The sequence below is a fragment of the Passer montanus genome, unplaced genomic scaffold, assembly GCF_014805655.1.
Source record: "Passer montanus isolate IOZ18808 unplaced genomic scaffold, ASM1480565v1 scaffold24, whole genome shotgun sequence".
Taxonomy (NCBI): domain Eukaryota; kingdom Metazoa; phylum Chordata; class Aves; order Passeriformes; family Passeridae; genus Passer; species Passer montanus.
In genome coordinates this window covers 9651809-9672694 of record NW_024367037.1, presented here as the reverse complement: position 1 = coordinate 9672694, position 20886 = coordinate 9651809, and the positions used below count along the sequence as shown (strand labels likewise).

Sequence of the window (20886 nt, the reverse complement as noted above, 5' to 3'; positions counted from 1 at the left end):
AATGTACAGAGCTTAAATTCATCAATATACAATTCTATGTGTTTTTCTACCATAGTACAGACCTTCAGTTCTCACCAGTAACCCTTAGTGCCTAGACAAATTAGATTACTTCATGTCTTCAATGAAACACATATTTACTGCTGTTCAGGTGATGAGTTTGCACCAAAGCATTCATAACTCTACCATAGTACAGACCTTCAGTTCTCACCAGTAACCCTTAGTGCCTAGACAAATTAGATTACTTCATGTCTGCAATGAACACATATTTACTGCAGTTCAGGTGATGAGTTTGTACCAAAGCATTCATAAATGTTACAAAGCAGCAATTAAAATCAGGCTGATTAGTTACGCTTTAGCAACCTATTTATCTTACTGAGTAAGCCTTAGCAGCTTTTATGAGTTCACTTGTATTGTTTATGTAATTTCTGTTTTGAAATAACTAATCTGTATTTGCTCCTACTTAAGCAATTCTAAATAAGCAGCTAAACATTTATATTTATCAGGTAGTGTTTAACTTACAAAGCAGCAGATGTTGTGCAGCATCAGATAATAGATATATACAATAAAAAATAAAGAATCTTTTTTCACCATAATCCAAAAGAACTTGACAATCTACAACAGCAGAAGGACACAAGAAACATACCTCCCTGCGCACCATGCTACATTCAGATTGATCCAGAAGGATGTTTATCACCGTTCCCCACAGGCCTCCTGAAATATTCTGGCAGCTTTCTGCTAAAGCAATACATCCTATTTCAAGAGATGTAAGAGCTGATCCTATTCCAAGTGCTGTAAATCTGACCTAGTACATATAAGCACAACAGAAAGTGGTATTTTTTTTTCTTACAGTAATTAGCAATACTCTTTTTATTATTATTAAGTTGTATCAACTGAATCTGGAGCTTAAGAGAATAACTTCAAAAGTAACAACCTCTTTTCCTATATCTCTCTTGCTCTCTAGTTACAATTACAACTAAATTCACTTTGTGTTTATTCACAAAATGAATAAACAAAATTATTTTTAAGCATCCAAAACTAAGCAAGATAGTTTTTAATATTCTTCATATTTTAGCACTTGAAAATATGTCCATTTACCAAACTCACACAATTTAACAGATTCCCATTAAATACATTTGCTCTGAATTTTTTAGTTCATGTAAATGTTTCTGCTTTGCAGCTAAGTTACAACAATGACAAGGAAAACTGCCTATGAATCATGATAGTGAGTGACTAATGAAAGCATAGAAGACAGAAGATATAAGGAAGGATTTCTTAGATGATGTTTATATGGAAACACTCTCCCTACTGTATTATTACTGCTATTTAGGATACAGTTAGTAACATTCTAAATAATTCGGAACAGCAGTTCTACTATTAAATACATTAATGAATCAAAAATTTTCAAATGCTTAAGGGTCAAAATAAGATATGAAGTTAATACCACAGTAACAAACCTCAGGATCTCTATCTACCCATAAAGGAACCAGCCATGCCAGACCTAGATGAGACAGAACTTGTTCTTCACCACTATCGTACGGCAAAGACCAAAGAGATATCCAGTCCTGATTAGCAAACAGAAAACAAATTAAGAAATTATTTTATAAATCTTTCAATCCATGCTACTGTACTAACAGTGTGAGCTACCAACAACTACTAAAACAGTTTTGTGTAATACTAATTGCGCAGAGGAAGGATCATTTTGTATTTCTCTTTCCATAAGGATTCGACACTAAATCACATCATTGTAAACAACAGCTGGGTTTTAAAATTTCTTTGAGATTAAAATTTATTACTACAGTCCAAACAGTAACACTGTCATAAACACAGAGTATGACTTAGAAACACAAGAAAATAAAACTTATCATTATGCTACTATGCATATCACTCTCTAACAATGATACTAAAAAAATCAAGTCCACACCTTCATCTATGCATTTATGACCTAAATCTTTGGAGGCTGCTGTCTCCCTGCAGTGTACTTAAAGCTCTGCCCCCTCCCAATTTTAATAAACTCTTTCACTACCTAATATCTTGAAAAAGGAGTAGAGAACTGAAGAAAGAGAAACCTGGAATTTGGAGAAGCGGGTATACTGCAATTTCTAGTTACATGTGTGCTTGATCATAAAGGCTGTCATTTGTGGCTATCACAAATACTAGTAAGACTGGATTTTAATTCTTTAATACTTAATTGTTGAATTTGCTTCAACTGCTTCAGGATAAAGGCTATCTTACAAAACTGACAAATCTAGCCCTCAAACATGTACATGAACACAAAGCACAATATGTATTTTGCTAATATGTAATGATAGCTCGTTTTATCTGGCAATCCTTTTTCCATGTATATATATACATATAAATATACACACACAACTGTGAAAGCCCTATGTACATGAATGTTTAAACACAGGTTAGAAAGCCTGTTGTCTGTGAGGCTGAAGAAATAATGATGTTATAAATTCTTATATTTATTCATCCTATAGAAAATCCTAATGCTTCATTTTTTTTATAAAAAAGGAAATTATATTTGTTCTGAAAGAAGGCCTTTCAAAATCCACAGAATAATTTACAAAACAATTTCATTTTGTATACTCTGCTCTATCCTGTACATTTATCTAAGACTATAGACCAAATGAGATGAACGTGGGTTTTTTTTGTCTTTTGTGCTTCTAATTGGAGGGGAAGGAAGAGTAAGCAGTGGTGTGGTTTTAGCAGGACTACTCATTTGGAGAGTACCATTCCTAAACCATGACAGAAAGTTATCATTGAACTTCAGCAGTCAAAATCTATCTGCATAGCCCTCACCAGTGATAAGAACAACAGGAATGCACTCACCATATCGCTGGCTTGAGCCATCATTTCGTGAGATAAATGAAGCAAGCAAAGGACTGTGCTTTTTGTCACACCTTTTCCCATGAAGGACATGGCATTTCCCCCCCACTCAACATAAAATGATGAGATGACCTAAGAGCAGGGCACAAGTTCATAACAGCTTTACGGTAAACAGCACACAGAGTACAAACTGTTTTACACACTAAATCATTATTTAAACCCAAAAAGTTGATAGATTTCTAGCTGAATTGTAAGAATTTCTTTATTTCTGAGTCATTTGGTCATTGATGGTTTCCTATATATTTAAACTTCTGAACATCTGTGGTTTTGGGTTTTTTGTTCAAATGAAGAATACAATCAAGCTTAAAATAGTAAGCTCTAAATTGAATAGAAACCTGAAAGTTTCTTTTCGTTTATTGTACCTAGGGTTTCTTTTGCTATGTCTGGAATTAAAAATAAGGTTTTTTTTTCAAAATTCAGTGTTCAAGAGAAAGTGTCATTTATATATTTCATTGTGATTTGAACAAAACAATCAGCTTTCTATACACAATACTAGTAAACAGAAATAAAGGTCAGTGGATCATAACATAAAATAAACTGTCTGACCAAATAAGTAACCATGCATATTAAAAGGCATGCTGCTTTCAACAAAATATGCCCCAAAATACTTTTTAAAAAATAATAAACTTAGAAGATACACTTCTAGATTTACTTTTCTCCACAAAACACAGTGATTTAAACCTTTGCATTTTTGCTGGTGTTCTTTCTTTCAGTGTCCCAGCCTACTGAAGTTTTTTTATACCCACTTTCTCCATTCTTCTACAAAAGAAACTCAGGTTTATTTTCATATTTAGGACAAATAAAACTGCCTAATTCTTCTGAACAAGAGCATATGCATCACAAGTTGATTTCATGCCATAATTTTTTTTTTCCAGTAATAATCTTTCTTTTGCATGACATCTATAACCTTCGTGCCATTTTTATTCTAGATTTCAAGTGACTGAGCTCATCTAATCAAACAGGTCTAAAATGTTTATTTCTTTCTATTCAAGAAATCTGGGCAAGTTAAGGCCCCTAAAACACTATATCTTTTCTTCATCAGATGTATTGGTATTTCAACTAAAAACTTCTAAAAGTGAATTTTATTGCTGAATATGTGTTAAACAAACAAAGTCAGCATTATGCTTTTCTTTTTAAGAAGACTGGAGTTTTCAAAAGATATCTTTTTAGGGGTAAAAGCTAGCTGTCTACCACATCCACGGACTTGACAAACATAGGACACTAAAAATAAGAAAGAAATTCTCTTTTAAACAACCGCAGCAGCTTGAATTATCCCTTTTCTGCTTTCTCTGTGTTAACAACCTACCCAACAAGCTAATCTTCTCCCAGACCACCTTTCATATGTGGATTTTGCCTAGGGGAAGTTATGTTGGATTTTTCCTCCTGGAGTTCCAGTTATTAAAAACACCACATATATATTTTATCTTGCTTAAAACTAAGTCACTTTGTATTACCTCTTAAACCAATGATGAAAGCACATGCAATACAACCAATCTTCACAACATCTGTGTACAGATACACATCACTCAGTCTAGTCTCCATATCCTTCCTATTTACTTAACAGGAAAAGGCATCTCTCCCACACCTATATTGCTATAGTGATGACATTCACTAAAATTACATTGTAAAAAGCATAGTATCATTAGTTACACAGTTCTTTACCTGCATTCAAACCAAAAGCTAAGTAGGAACATAAGCTACTCACCTCAAGAAGACCTGTTAAATATTTCTTACAAATTGTGATAGGTTCAACTGCAGCAGAATAGGTAGTCCAGCCTGGAAGAGCAGTAACATGAACCATTCCTTGCAATGTTCTCTCCAGTGATGGAAGTCCATAAAAATGTGGTGCATCTGTTAGCCTTAAGCACTGAAGCAGCTTCAGAGCCAGCTCTGTTCTGAACAAGCCAGTAAGTTCCAAGCCCTCTCTGGTTTAATTGTAAAAAACAAAACAGATGAACCATCAATATGAAGCTGTTACAAAGAATCATTTTGAAAATGGCCAATGCCTCATTCTTCTTACTGTTAGCCTGTGAGGCTCAGAATCTCAATTACTTAATATTACATTAAGCAAAGAGTAATATGAAATCAAATTTGACATTTCTAGCTTTTCCCTGGTTCTGAAAATATTGCACCTGATTACAATGAAATTGTTTAACTAAAAAAAGACAAATGAGATATAACTCATTATTAATTAGCATGCTAAATAAAGAGCAAGAGGTTGAGGACAATAGATGACACATTGAGAAGAGCTGCAAAACTCAGTAGTTCCAGAACAACACAGTGTCTAGAATATTCTTAGTTGGAAGGGACCAACAAGGATTATCAAGTCCAAATCTTAAATGTAGGGCCTGTTACACTTATGTTCGTTCTGATTCAAGAAACAAGTTTAAAAACATTTCCTGCAAAAAACAATAAATCTAGAATTAAGTAGATAAAAAATACAGGAATGTGAAATACATAGCTAGCATGGATTTCTGTAATATCTCCTTTTCCTGCTGTCAAAACTTTTAAAAAATAACCAAGTGAAAATAATGAAAAAGATAACATTTTGAAAGTATTTTCACGAAGGTATATTGTGACACTAAATAATCAAACATTATCTTAAACTAAAATTGTATTAGCTCTTAGGATACATGTGGATGGAGAGATTCAGTGTGGGAAAGGTTTAATGAGAAATTTGAAGGAAAAATCATGTAAATTAATTTCTGTGTTTGTTCAATTGACAGAAAATGTCGGAGCTTCATGCTAAAAGTAGCTGTTACACATAGGCCAAAAAGGATTTCAATGAAAAGAAACATTTATTGCTATTTCCAATATTCCAATGTTTTACTTTGCTATAAATACATGTTACAAAATCAGTGAAGTTACCATTTGCTCATGCAAATTTGCAGCAGCAAAAAAGAAATAGCCCAACTTCTCCATGTAATCAATTTAATCATCTATTTGTTAAGTGACCACTAGCACATTCTCTTTCACATTTCCTGGTTAATTTCCTAATTTTACTGTCAAAAGGAATATCTAATGTTGTTTTTCATTTCAAGAGTGTATATTCACGGCTCAGAGCAACTGAGCCATGATGTAATGACATTCAAATAGTGACCAAAATTCAGCAGCAATAGGTGTTATGATGCCCAGTCAGAATGACAGAGGCAGGTCCATTTGCACTGTACCTGTCAGTCACTGACATGGAACAAACTAACAACAGGTTAAAAAGACGAATGAGTTCTTTATCCAGTCGTTGTCTGACAGCAGCCTGTGTTTCATCCACTTCATCCTGCACTTGGGATTCTGGTCGCACCAGAAGGCTCATAAGGGATTTTGGCTGCTAAAAGAAAATAAAAAATACAGTCACATAATGCATTGTTTAAATCCTCTTTCAATGCCTTCATTAAAGCCATTTTTTCTGTTGAAAACTTCCAGATCACATATATTATAAATCACAAATTCCATGATTACTTGACTAAGAAGTAACTGCAAAAAGTTTAGTGAAAAATTCCTATAATCCTACAACTAACTTGAATCTTGAATCTGTTAAACACCATAAAAGAATTTACTGTTAAGGCCTTTCAAATATTCTGGCAATAAGAAGACAGTGTGTTATGAAGGATGAAAGAAAACTCAAAGTAATACAGCAATAACCAGCAATAAAAAATAGATCGCAAAAAACAGAAAACACAGTAACAAAATTAGTTCAGACTGCATTTTGGACTTCTCAGCTGCTTGAAAGGCTTCATATCAAATGGCTTTAAGGTTTTATATTAATGTATTGAATGGGCCATACTTAAAAAATTTTATAGGCTTCCCAGGTAGCGCTATAAATTTAAGTATCTGTAGTCTATAAGTAATTGAAATTAAGTCTAGAAGATTTTTTCCACAAATGATTAGATTGTATTTGCAAATGGGAAAATGCAAGTGCATGCAGACTGTATCTATCATAGGACACCCTTTGTAAGACAATGGATGCTCTTCCATGTTACAGAGGTAATACATTTGTAGCTATGCAGCTGAGCACACCCTCATGCAGCTCTGCAGGTATGCACACGTGTGTACAAGTACAGTCAATCAAGTCATGTAAGTATATACAAGAACCCCAATCTTACATTTTTAAGCAATGATTTCAAGATCCACTTTAGATGGTCTGACTCCAGATTTGATTTCTGCTCTCTAAGCAATTTGTTTAAAAATCTTAGGACATCTACTAAAAGCTTTTCATCCTCCACTGAAGCTGGAAGCACTTGTAGAAACCTGCAATACAAATAAAAGCTTTCATACTTGTACTTTTTTAAAAGAACATTTAAAATCTCAGGCTAATAGGACTGGAGTCACCTGCAAATGTTAAATTATATGGAGCAAATATGTATATTACACATATAGCAAATATGGCATTGTATTAGCCAATGACACAAATATATACAATATACTGTTGTTATTATTATGCAAAATAGTTGTGCATATTTTTATTTAAAAATCTATTTGCATATGTTAATAATGGACTTCTGTTTCATAAACTGTAGAGAAATCTGAGCTGGGTCACATACAGGAAATAAAAAGTTAATAATCTATCAAATACTAGCATTTGGTAATAATAGCAAAGCTTACCTATGCATTTCAAATAGTCCTTATTTTAAATATTTGATGGGTTTTGTGTATGCAAATTGCTAGATCACATAATCTTTGAGATTGGAAGGGACTTGCAGGCGTCCCCTGGTCATGCTACCCTGCTTATGAAGGGACATGTGCAGCTGGTTGCTCAGGACTGTGACCAGGAAGCTTTTGAGTAACTCCAAGGATAGAGAGGCTACAACCTCTCTGGGTAATCTGTGTTTGTGTTTGTTCACCCTCACAGTAAAATAGTGTTTCCTGATATTCACAGGGATCATCTTGTGTTTCAGTTTGTGGCCATTCCTTCTCTCACTTGACATCACTGAAAAGAGCCTGGCCCCACCTTCTCTTCTGGTACTCGTAACACACTGATAAGAAACTCTTTCCTGTGGAGTATTTTTTCCTCCATATTTATCAGTCCTAGCACTCTCATCCTGTACTCAAAAGAAAGATATTCCAGCCTTTCATCATCTTTGTGGTTCTTCACTGGATTCTCTCCAGTATGTGTGTACCATATGCTTCTGTCTTATATTGGTAAGTCCAAAACTGGACCCATAGCTCCAGACCACTGCTGAATAGAACAGATGGATCACCTGCCTCGACTTGCTGCTAACACTCCTCCTAAAGCAGCCCAGGATAACATTTGCTTTTTTTTATTCCAAGGACAAACTGCTGGTTCATTTCCACCTTGGTGTCCCAGCAGGACCCTCAGATCCTTTTCTGCAAAGTGGCTTTCCAGCTTGGTACACCTCAGAGGAACGGGCTTGCTCCTCCCCAGGTGCAGAACTCTGCACTACCCCTTGTTGAACTGCCTAAGGCTCCTGTCAGCCCAAATATAGACATACAGATATATAATATATAAATATCTATCATATAGACATATGATAGATAGACATGTTTGTGTATATATATACATATATGTATATATATCAGAATCAGAGACGCATTGACAATCAATTCCCTAAATTTAAAATACAAAAAATAGAAATATTGCCACTTTAGTACAACAACCTTTAATGCATTCTTGTAGTCAATAGCTTACCTGTTCATTGCTTTCTGCCAAACAAAGCTTTTCAAAGTGGTTCCACAAAGCCCAGAATTGCATTTTAATGCAAGTCTGTCATTCAGGACATAGAAGCTAAGCCTAGTGAGAGCAGTTCTAACATCCCTGTGGGATGCTGCCTGAATGATCAAACTAAGACAATCCTGCAGTCCATGGTTTGTGTGAGTTATTTTCAATATAAGAATGTCTTCTGAGGAAAGTTTTAGAGAGTCTAAAAGTCTGAAAAGGCATAGAGAAAAGTTATTAAAAGTCAGCATTTTTACAAACTGTTTCAGAGAGTGTTGACTTCTTCCCCTCCCTGATTAACTGAGAAGACAAAAGAGAAATTGGCTTAAAACATTATTTTTGTTAGCCAATTCTTTCTTCACTAAACCTTCCAAAAAACCAAACCAAACAAAAAACTAAAAACCAAAAACAACACCACCACATGTAAATCATGAGATATTTTGAGTTCTTTGGAAAAATGATACCTAAATAATAATTCTTAGTACTACCATTAAGAATATTTATTTGATATTTAATCCTTCAAGAAAACCAAGAGAAAGTCATGCGACTTTATAGCTGGGGGTCTACACAGTAAAAAAGGAGAGTCAGTTCCTTAAGAAACCCTAATGACTATAAAGAAAAACAGCCACAGAACTCATTCAAAATTGTTTGGAATTAGCCTGACTATCAACAAAAGTTAGATCAAGCTCTAGATTTCATGTAAAAATGCAATTTAGGTAAAACACTAGCTGTGACAACATACCTTCATCCTCTTGGGATGCAATCCTTTACATTTAAATGTCAGCGTTCTCAAACAAGTAACAGCTTGAACTGCTGTTTGAAGTTGAAAACCTATTTAAACTTCATGAAACGCTAATTTAATTGAGATATATTGGGACTTAAAATGAAAGATAAAATGGCTCACCTTTCTGTTTCCTTCTCATAATTTACCAGCTGCAGTAGGTTTTCAATCCCATGGTACCATGACAGATTCCAAGCTGTTTTAAGCATATCTGCCACGGGTTTCATAGCCAAGCACTCAGAAGACAATGGCACCACAACAGTATTAGGACTAACTACATGATGAGCAGTGATCCTGACTGGGAGATGATACCTAAAAATACACAAATAACAACAACAATTTTTTTGAAAGTGGTTCATGAGAGTTTTTTTGTTTGCTCATTTTTAAATTAAGTGCTTTATTACAACCAGCTTGTAAGTTTGAGAATAAAGTTTTTGAAACTCTTTTACAGAGAACAAAGGCATGGAGAAAAAAAAATCCCTATTTAAAAAAGCTGATGTCATCATCATAAAAATGCTTTGATTGACATTTCCCTTCATTCTGCCACTTCCATACTTCAGGAAGGACAGCAAATGGAAATCAGCAGTTAACTGTAAAACAATCAAAACCAATGAACCAACCAAGCAGCCAGCACCCCCACGTACCTTCTAACAACAGCAACAGGTAAACTGAAGGCAGGTACCTCAGTATTATCACTGGCTATGTCATCAGCCCTGCAAGAGATTAAGTCATAGTTATTATGCTCTATTTTATGATTTTATTTTCTCCTAATGCTACGTATGTTATTTCCTTATTATTCCTCCCTTTAGCTAGATCTTTACTAACCCATTGGTGAATAATTTGTATTAATAAACAACATTTTGTCAAGATTATCCAATATTAAGATATTTCTGAAATCACACACATAATGGAATACTTATTGCAGATATATTGTACATTAAAAACTCCACATACTTGTTTCCTTTTTTCTGTTAAAGAAAAACCAGACATTACAAGTATTTTCATTATATTTCACATGTGTGAATTCTAAAAGCACATTTTTCATGCATATGGAGGTTTTAAATAACAAAATATCATAAGTTGAGGTCTGTTGCCTTAAAGACAACTGCTATACTTAAAAGCTAAAGTAAATAGAAGAATTCTAATTAAGCTAAAAAAACATGTCTACAGCTAGCTGTTTAGTTTTTGTAGTTTTCATTAATGGAAAAGATGTATTACAGACCAATCAAGGGTTTTGAAAAATAAACTTAAAATTAACACTAAGTATTCATAGTGCAAAAATGTATCATGTAGGTCTCCAGAGCATGTAACCCAATTATCAAAACAATCTGGACTACAAATATGCAATTTTGGATCTATAAAATTTGGGGCATAACTCGTCTGACATATATAGAAGTTTATTTCTATTAGAAACTTAAAATGTTTCTATAATATGCTATTAAATAAGTGGGTTTTCATACCATGTTTCTGTTCTTGCTACTTCATCAAACAACAGAAGACAAAGCAATACTGTGGTTTCAGTCAAAACAGCACCATCACTTTGGAGTATCAGTGAAACTAAATAAAATAAAAATATTTAAAGATATATTAGGAAAAAACTGATACCTAATAATACATAGAAGAACACTAGTTAAAAGCAACTGCTTTCCACAGTTTCCTGCCAGCACTTTCAACACATGCCACAACATGGGCAAACTAGCACACAGTGATTTAGCTTTTTAACATCAGAATATGCTATCATGTAGTGATCCAAAGTTCTTAAGAAGGTATTTTATGAAACATCTAACCATCTTTTGACAGAGGTATTACAGTGGAAATACAGTTCTCACCTCTGAATAGCAAAAGCAGTAGAGAAGGTTGCTGTGCCAGGGACTGGCGAACAACTGGGTCAGCACACACAATTTTGCGTAGGAGTGTCAGACATGGTACCACTATGGATTCCATAAGCTGCAGGAACAGAGAAAAAGATTAAATAAATACAACTACCAGTATAATTTATTATGATGCACTTAACATAGACTAATACTGTCCCACTATTAAGCAATATATTCCATTATTGGTAAAATAGAAGTCTAGAACTTCCTTAGACAAGCACATTTCAGCTAGATGAAAAATGCATATTCTTTAAATTTTTTTTTTACTTGTTGATTAATTTTATTATTAATTGATGGCAATTTTGTTGGTCTCTGGCTTCATAACAGAATTACAACATTTGCTTTCAAATTACAGAATTTTTAAAAGGATATATGTAAGCTGAAGGATTTTAAAAAAAACCACATCAAGTATTTGCAACCAAGTTTATTAGTTTTAAACAAATGTAAATAGTTTATTATAACATGCTAATTTTCTGGGTCCCAGCTTGTCAGATCATAAGAATGGAAAGCAGTTTGCTAAAAGTTAAAGTACCAATGAATGTCCAAAAATACAACCAAAGTCACAGTTCTAAGAATAGGAGAGTATTTCTTTCACAGTATTATTACTTTGCCTATGCGTTTCTGCCTTTAAAATCTGTTTTGTAAACAGCATCAACAAATAAATTTTATTTTCATTCCACTAGAATGAAAGCCCCTACTTATCTAGTATGGAAAAAAATCTTTTGTACAGTTATATATAAAGCCTTATTTAGATACTGATTTTTATTTATTCTACTTCTTTCATTTTCTTTTCTCAGGGGCCACTTTTCTAGGAACATGTAAGATTTTTTGTTGATTTTTCCTTGATATTGACTCTGAAATTTTTAAAAAACATTCAAGAGGAGAACCAAGGATCTGGACTAGATTCCCTCAGGACAGTGTCCAAATGTCACAGGCCCTAAAGAGTTGTTCCCTGAGCCCTTCCTGGATTAAATTAAACTTTAAAATAATATTTTTAGCCCTTTATAAAGTTCAACCTAGACCCTTACTTGATTATGAAGAATCTGCTCAGGGCAATATATTTCCCGTGCTTGTCCTTCTATTACTCTATTATTGAGTAATATCTACTCACTACCCAAACCAAAACAACAGTTGCATTGCTTTCTCTCTCTCTAAAGAAGATACTATAAAACTGACATAAAAAAACCAACCCAACATTCAGAAACCTGAGGTACCCAATATTTCAATTTCTTCAATTGCACTAGAACAGTTTACTGAAGTACTTCTGTACAAGAGATAGTAAATTGGACAAGACATTCTTTAATGCTATACAGATAATCTTAGATCCTGATAATCTGGGGGGGAAAAACTGCTATTTCTGAAGAAGCAATTTTCATTAGTTTGACAAAAAAAGGGAATTCCACTAAGTATCAATCAGCTCTTTTCTCTAGAATATTTTTGGAAAAAAAGTCATTACTACATAAAAATTCTTCTGTTTTTTTTTTAAAAAAAACCTCAAGGTTTGCACTGCTGGAATGCAGTAACAATACTATGAAAGAAAACAAAAAACTTTATCCACTGAAGTCATGTTGAGCAACTTCTAGCTTAAATGTGCTTGCATGAAATGATTTCAAAGAACGAATTCAAGAAAAAATCAAGCATCAGATTATCCATGTATTTCAAAAACAGAAAGCTCCATCATCTACACCAAGAGACCCTCCCTGGTGAAGTGATCTTCTATTGGTCAGAAAATTATTTATACCTGAAATTCAATCTGACATGTTTACAACGGCACGTCATGCAATTAGATTTCATTTTTAATTATAATTTGCATCAGAATTTAAGTTTAGAGACTATTATACATAACATTTTGCTTTTTAATGATCACTAAACTTTTTTTGTACTCTACTGAGCAAGCTTTCAGGGAAGTTTTGGTACATTCCGGAACCTCACCATACACAATTCCCAGGATATCTTTTCTCACAGGTAAGGAAACCAATCTTCTCTCATTAAATGAATCTTAGCATGATCAAAACTAGAACAAAATATATATTCTGATTATAATTGCTATTAAACACTTGTATTAAGTGATGTGATAATGCATGAAGACTGGTGTTGCAAGTGCAGAAAAAGGCAGACTCTGCTACTGTCATGCTGTGCAACGCTTGCAGAAGAAACTAACAATACACTTTTACCTTGCCATCCACGTGTACACACTCATTAAGGTAGGCCAATATCTTTTCTATCACACCTAACTTTTTCAGAATGTCATGCATTTTGGTATCTGTACGAAAAGCAAAAGTAATAGCAAGAATTACTGGTTCTGCACAAATTTAATATAAAAATGCTTAATATTAATACTGTTTAATAAGATTACAAACTCTTGCTATCTACAATAAGTTTCTAATATTGCCAATCAATCAACAGTAATACAGATCTCTAGCAAGGAAAACCTTCTCAAAGTATTTTTACCTGACTATAGTAGCCTCTTGTACACCAGATTCTTAAATATATTACATAAATTCCCACAATAATTTTACATTTAAAAATTACAGTAATCCCACTGCAACTCAATTTTAGTCAAACAAGAATGTCACTTCAAATATTTCAAAATACTTTAACAGTTTAATATGGAATTGAAAATGGTATTTACTTAATCACCATGAGAGTATTTTTCACTGATATCACCCTTTAGAGCAGCTGGTTTAAGAATATTAAACATAAACAGCAGAAAGGTATGACATTTGAATTGGTTGGTTTGGTTTGTTTGTTTTTTAACAACTAAAACATGATCCTTCAAATGAAATTTGTCCTGATAAAACTGCATTTTTTCCTTCACAATTTCATCCTATGCTTTGTTTCAAATTTGAAACATCTGAAAATTTTTGCAGTCATAACTACATATATTTTATGAGACAAAGTAGATACACTTCCCCATTTTTGTGGAAATTTCTCTGACAGTATTTTTAATATTATCTAAGATTTCACCTTCCCATTGTAAAGAACTTATGTACTCTCATTAGAATCCAAATTCCTTGAAGAAAACATAATTGAATTAGAGTTTGAGTATATAAAGACATCAAGTTTGAAACTCTACAGTTAAGCACCAAGTGAAATAATGATCTAAGATTGCTTACTTGCATTGTAATTCAACCACTTCTTTTTACCAAAATTCACAAAATAAAAATTACAAAGAGGACCCTTAGCACAAGCATACAGACAACCTAGCAAAACTTCAAGCTCACAAATGACCAGCACATGAATACAAATTTTCAGAAGAATTTTACCTTCTAAAATAACAACCAGCTGCTCAGCTGCAGACTTCCGTAAAACTAGGTCAACAGCATCAGAAGTCAAAATGTCATACAGCTTTTCAACAGTTTCTGCCTAAAAGCAAAACAATATTAGATTTGCATCAAGGATGCTACCATGAAACAAAGATACCAGCCAAATTTCCTAACAGGAAGTAGAAATGAAAAATATCTTAATTCTTTATTAGAATGTATTTGATTAGATCCTACATATACGCAAGAAGAATGGATTAGGTTACAATCTTTTTGCAACAAATCTTTAATAACATCTGCAGAATATGAAAACCAGACAGTTTCTAGTGCCTCATAGCTGCAGAATTCTAACAAATAATAGCTAATTTATGTAGGACTACAGAAATCTTAACACTATGCAGAAATGCTAGAACATGCTTTTAAGTCTGTAAAGGGGACTGACTTTTTAACGGCAATAGAGTCAAGCATCTAAGCACTTGCTTATCATATTGTTAATCAGAAAGTATTGAGGGGAAGGAAGAAAGGAGAATGGAAGGGAGATGAGAAATCAGAAAGAAAAAAAGAGGTATTCCCTTGAATCATACACTCATGATTTGCTTCAAAATTTGCAACAGCAGCAATGTTAAGTAAAGACAGACATGAGTTTGCAATCTGTTTAAAATATTTCATATTAAAAATTATTTGCGCCTGTTTTAGTAAAAATCGGTTTTGTGGGGAAAAATATATGAGAAAAATCTAACCATGCAGAATGAAATTGCTATGAACAGACTAAGCCTGTGTTCTCTGCAATCAAATCTTTCCTGCAGAGAAGAAAAAGAGGAATGATTTTTTTCTTAGTGTTGCAAATGGTAGCATAAGAACTACTGTTTCAATGCACACAGAAAGAATACATCAACAGATTTCTTTTTATGAAACAAGGCAATTTGTATGAAATATTGCAACCTTCTAAAAGTGGAAACTCAGAGACTGGACAGGTAGAAGAGCAAAATGTAGTTAGTTTACTAACCTTAATTACTGAGTTCATTTTATCATCCAATTTTAGCTCCATAGCTCCCTCTACTATAAATAAGTTTGAAATGCTGGAAAGGACATTACTATCCAGGCACGGGCGTTTCAGGTTTGACCCTTCTTCACTAAGAACGTGGAATGCTAAATGTTTAGCAGCCACAGAACGAACCCTAAATGAACAAATACTTAAAATAAATATATACAGCACTCATACTGGAAAATTTGAGCTGTATAGTTAGCAATTAATTAGTTTTAAAAGTTAATATGGGGTGGAAGTACCAAATTCAGAACTGGTTAATCAACCTTTCAAATCAACATTTAGGAGAAGACATTGTTGTCATCAAGATGAGAAGATGTGCTGAAACACTCCAGAGCATTACTCACAGCTGCTTTTTTGAGAAGAGAAGGCGCAGAGCAGCCTGTAGTCTGGGAGCTCCCGGGAGAATGCCCTCTCCTTTGTCAGTGGTTGTTTCACTCAAAGAGAGAATGCATTTACCTAAAGTATCTTTTGTGTCAGCATAACCCTAAGTGAAACAAACAACAAACAGAAATTGCCAGAATTACTGGAAAAAATCCACTTATTAACTTAGCAAATTAGATAAGGCAATTAATTCCATTTTAGGGGCTAAGGGAGAGTGTGGAAAGAGCAACATAAAAAAAAAAAAACTATGCCGTTATTTTTAAGAAAACATTCAAATTCTGCAGATTAATATTTTTCTGTGGAAAAATATTAATAAATCGTCTTGTATACAAATTAAGTAAAGAATTCTTTACGTGGGTTGGAGGTGCTTTGAACTAAAGCTTCACCTTTCAATCTGTTAACATGATTCTGCTCTATAAAGCCAGTTTCCATTCCAATAAACAAAATTAATCCCTACAAGAAAATGATTTAAAAACATTAAATTCTATCTATTTTCAGATCTTCATCAAATCATTTTCACACACAGACAAAAGGGAATCAGCTATATCAAGAAGTGATATTATAAATGTTTTAAAAGTAGAGCAAAATACAATGCATTTCATATGCATCTGGTAAACACAGACCTGTGGTATACCCTACTCTGGTATCTATTGTACAAAGCCACTACAGGCTACAGAATAGAGGGAAATTCTACTCACAAAAACTTCTCACATGTTTAGCCTACATCTTATATTACATCCCCAACTATTTAATCTTGAATGTCAACCATTAGTAAGATATATATATGCAGGTAACATTAAAAAGTTCTAATGACTGGTTGAGAAAGCTCTGAAATAACCCTTTTCCCTTCTCTTTCAAGTTCTCAGTGTATTTCCTCTACATATTTTTCTTTCTGAGCCATCTATTTCATGGCCCATGTTATTTGCAATTTCTCCCCATTTTTGCCTTGATTTTTGTGCAACTTGCATACAGAGTAAAGTTATATAAACTACTTTTTCAAAATAGGGCAATACTGAGGTGCAGGCAATTAATGAACACACAGCAGGGAAACAAGTAAGTAGGTATAATTATTGAGTGTGATTTTTTGGAGAAAATGAAGACAAAAAGTATACTTGAATTTATTAGCTAAGAGAAAAATAAAGGAAAAAAACCAGATACCAGGCAAATGCAGCAAAATATCTAATCTGGAAGACTAAGGGCAGACCACAATAAGAAAATTTCAAGTACTAGTAAAAGAACAGTAAAGAATCCAGATGAAGTAATTACACTGAAAATCCAACTGAGAAAGGCAAAAGTTCCATTTAGATCAAGCTGAGAGTAAAAATAATGAAAATTAAATTTGTATGTTGTTGGAAACATGAAGACTAAGGTTCAAGGGATACTTCTATAATACTGGGAAAAAAAACATCAAAAACCAAGTTTCTAAATATACTAAAAAATTAGTTTAGGCTGACTGCTATTTTTTGAGTGTGTATTTGATCAGAAAACTATTACAGAGGAGGAAGAGTTTTCAAATTTAAGCCATGGGGGACATTCCACTAATTATGAATGCTTTAATCTGTACTTGCATTATCCACTCATATCTTCAAACCTTTTAAGCCCCAGTTAGTACTGGCTATTTGTGCTACAACATTTCAAATTTCATGCACAAGTAATACCAGGCTAAAACGTGTCTACAAATTCAATGTACTAACAAACTTTACTGATATTAGGACACCTATAAAACATTTCTCCAATTGACACTTGATAGAACAAATCTGTATGTATGCTACTGTTTATCTATTTTCCATCTGCTACTTCTGTTATTTAACCTGATATATGTGATTGCATACATCAAATTCAGATTAAAACACTTAGAAGTACCTGTAAAACAGGAATTACAGGACAGAGGGCCTCAATAAACTTGTTCCAAGTCAATACTTCCATCATTAACCGTCCTTGCAACAGATGTATCAGAATGGCCTTGGCTGTAGAGTTCACCTGCTCAATAACAAAAAAAACCAATCCACTAATGCAACCAGCGATGTACCTAAGTCAGTTTGTCAATGCTGTAATTGGAAATGTTATACAAAAACATCTCAAAGACAAAAAATGTTTACTGCAGAATGCTACACTTAATTGCCAGTTCAACAACGTATTAAGTTGTTCGAAAAGCCTCCAAGAGAAAGCACATAAATAGTTCTGCCTAAACAGCACATAATTATTTTTTTCCTTAGAAACTCTGGTTTGTCTTTTCTGAAATAAAATAAATCATTACTTAAAACTTCTACACCTATTGGTCCCTCTATACCGCAGGTAAAAGCAATTCTGTTTCTTTTCTTTCCTGACCTTGCCTTTCTGGGGCATTTTATTCCCAGTCTATGATATGCTTCTGAAGATACAGAAAGACAAGAGACTTAAAGCCATTATGTGGCTTGAAGTTATGTGTTATGTGGCCATTTCACTTTCCTGAGGCAAAGAGTCAAACTAAGGCAGCTACCGAATATTTCAAGCTGTATCATAATTCATTTGAAGGTCTCTATCAAAACCAAAAAAGCTGTATGATACAGCACTCACTCTGCATTAATGTATCCACTATATAATCTACATAACATGTAATATTAGAGTATTTACAAACTAAAATTATTAATGCAATGGGAACATAGGAAAAAAGCCCAGCTTACCATAATTAACTTTTCCTTACATAGTGTGAAAACACCTACCTTCAGCTAAAACCCTGCATTTTGTTATGCCAGAGCTAAAAATCCTCTCACCCCAGGCAACAAGGACAGTCTTTAATAATATCACTCTAGCCTATCTTTAGAGAAAGACTGGCTTTACAGAATCATATGGCAAATATCAAGCCAAACTTGAAATACAAGGTTCTTGTCAATTTTTTTCTCAATGTCACATGCCTAAAAGATTAAACTGATACTTTATGAACACTTCAGCAGCAGTTATACAGCAAGAAGTAATATAAATTTAAAAATTATTTGGATACAATGTTCTTTATTTTGCTAGAAACATAATAAAAATGCACTATAAGGTAGAAAACAAAATGTGAAAAATTTGTAAATAGGCACTATCTCTGATTTTTTTTAATTCAGCATCAATTGAAATCTATTTCTTTTGCTTGAACAACCACTAATACAGAAAACTCTCAGTCTTTTTAATAACATATCCAATAGAGTAGCCAAAATAAATGCTTTCCTTGCAAAAGATAAATTACATTCAAGGCATAAACATATAGCACAAAGACATTTTATTTCTCTCTTTAAAATGCTCACATCTAAAAAAATCACTTTTAAATGGAACTCTGCATAGTACTGAATGTAAAAAAAAAATCTCATTCCAGAAGAGAAGCTAAAAGTATATAAATAATTTGTTAGTCAATGTTCTTTATTACTGTAGGGATGTTATAGATCAGCTATAAAGGAGTTGTTATAAAGAACACAAGTAACATGTCCTCACACAACTTCCCACTTAGCTCTATAGGCTAGTGGACACATCTTAAGCAGTCATATAAGTGAACCCAATGGAAATTTGGTCCTATTCTACAACTTTATACAACACTTCTATAATACTCCGATAACTATACTTAAACACAGATGTTTGTGGTGGTGAAATTCAATTTTTATAGCAAAGACTTGCAGATTTAAAGTGTCTTTTTGTTCCTTGGCCATTTCAGAGGTTACCCCACTTTTACAAAACTTCAGACTTCAAAGTTCATGTTTCCCATAAATGTAAAGCACCATACATACTTTTTCATCATACATACCTTTTTTTTACTTTTTTCCTGTAATATTCAGCCTTAGTAAAATGTATCTTATTTCATTTTTCATTGGTCTTTATTACAGTTACTAGCATCCTATGCACATAATATTATCTTGTCTCTGAATTAATTGTATTAAAAAATACTTCCATTTACTACAACCTTACTATTTGTATAGCTTTCCTGCATGCAAGAAACCATATTTAGTCAAAACTTCAAGTAAGCATTAGACCACTATGGAGAATACCAACACCTACTCTGTGTGCACACCAACTTACAAATGCAGCTAGCAAACACTGTACCTCATTCTTATCTTCCTGAAGGCCAAATGTGCAGATTTCATACAACACTTTAGGGTGTAGAAGAAAATGCACTCCCTGGCAGATTGAAGGCACGGGCTTCGCAATATTATGGATACCTAGACAGTCCTTCAATAAAAATAAAGTTGGTTAGTTTAAAAATTCAAGTCAGTCTCCACTACCACATCTTGTTTTATAGACAGACTGAAGTTGTCATGCAGTAAAAGACTTTTTCCATGCACTTTGGAGGACCAGTTTTGAAAGCTAAACATGACAGTCCTGGAAAAAACACAATCTGTTTGGATCATGGACTGAAAACTCCTGTTACTACACAGGACTAAGATATAGAAAATAATTTTGGCTTTATTTTGAGAAGTTGTGAAAATAATAATAGTTTGAAAACATATATATTTCACTAAATAAAACAATGTTTGCCATTACATTAAAATAAGAAAAACATAAAACAGGCTGGTAAAAATCTTGCAAACAGAGACAAGTGTCATTCAGTGGAGAAAGGGTTTTTTTTCAGAGAGACTAGTTCCAGCATATTTATACATTAGTGGATTGTGCTACAAGCACACTAGGTACAGATTAGGTCCATTATAGAAAATACAAGTTTCAATCAAGCATTATATGAAAATACAAAAATTATTTTTATTTTGTGAGCTAATATTACTGAACACCTAAAATGACCCGATAAATACAACATTGCCATTTCCCAGCATAGAGTACAGCCATACTTTTAGGAAGTTCATGCCATACTTCTAGGAAGTTCATGCTCTTTAGCCCTTCGGCTATCATTACAAAAAACTAAGGCCATGACAAAATACTCATGTAAAAAAAAAACAAGACACGCACAACACAGCTCCAGAACAGGGAATAAAACCCAAAGAAAACAAAACAACAAACAACATTGTTGCAGTAGATAA

At 33.4% G+C, this 20886-nt stretch overlaps 1 protein-coding gene across 3 annotated transcripts in view; it reads right to left on the bottom strand.

Moving 5' to 3' along the window:
• Positions 1–20886, bottom strand: part of RTTN (rotatin) — an 82052-nt gene that overhangs the window by 38430 nt on the left and 22736 nt on the right. For 2 of the 3 annotated variants that reach the window (XM_039711182.1, XM_039711180.1), the window contains 17 exons: positions 19961–20086; positions 17771–17887; positions 15871–16010; positions 15485–15656; positions 14482–14581; positions 13390–13478; positions 11171–11288; positions 10802–10898; positions 9986–10054; positions 9465–9653; positions 8534–8773; positions 6990–7134; positions 6060–6214; positions 4595–4814; positions 2833–2961; positions 1455–1562; positions 644–802 (listed from right to left, as the gene is read on the bottom strand). In XM_039711182.1, coding sequence (XP_039567116.1) covers positions 644–802; positions 1455–1562; positions 2833–2961; positions 4595–4814; positions 6060–6214; positions 6990–7134; positions 8534–8773; positions 9465–9653; positions 9986–10054; positions 10802–10898; positions 11171–11288; positions 13390–13478; positions 14482–14581; positions 15485–15656; positions 15871–16010; positions 17771–17887; positions 19961–20086 — 2373 coding nt within the window. Of the gene's footprint in view, positions 1–643; positions 803–1454; positions 1563–2832; positions 2962–4594; positions 4815–6059; positions 6215–6989; positions 7135–8533; positions 8774–9464; positions 9654–9985; positions 10055–10801; positions 10899–11170; positions 11289–13389; positions 13479–14481; positions 14582–15484; positions 15657–15870; positions 16011–17770; positions 17891–19960; positions 20087–20886 lie in introns of all 3 variants that reach the window. The other variant, XM_039711179.1, reaches the window with a different exon arrangement.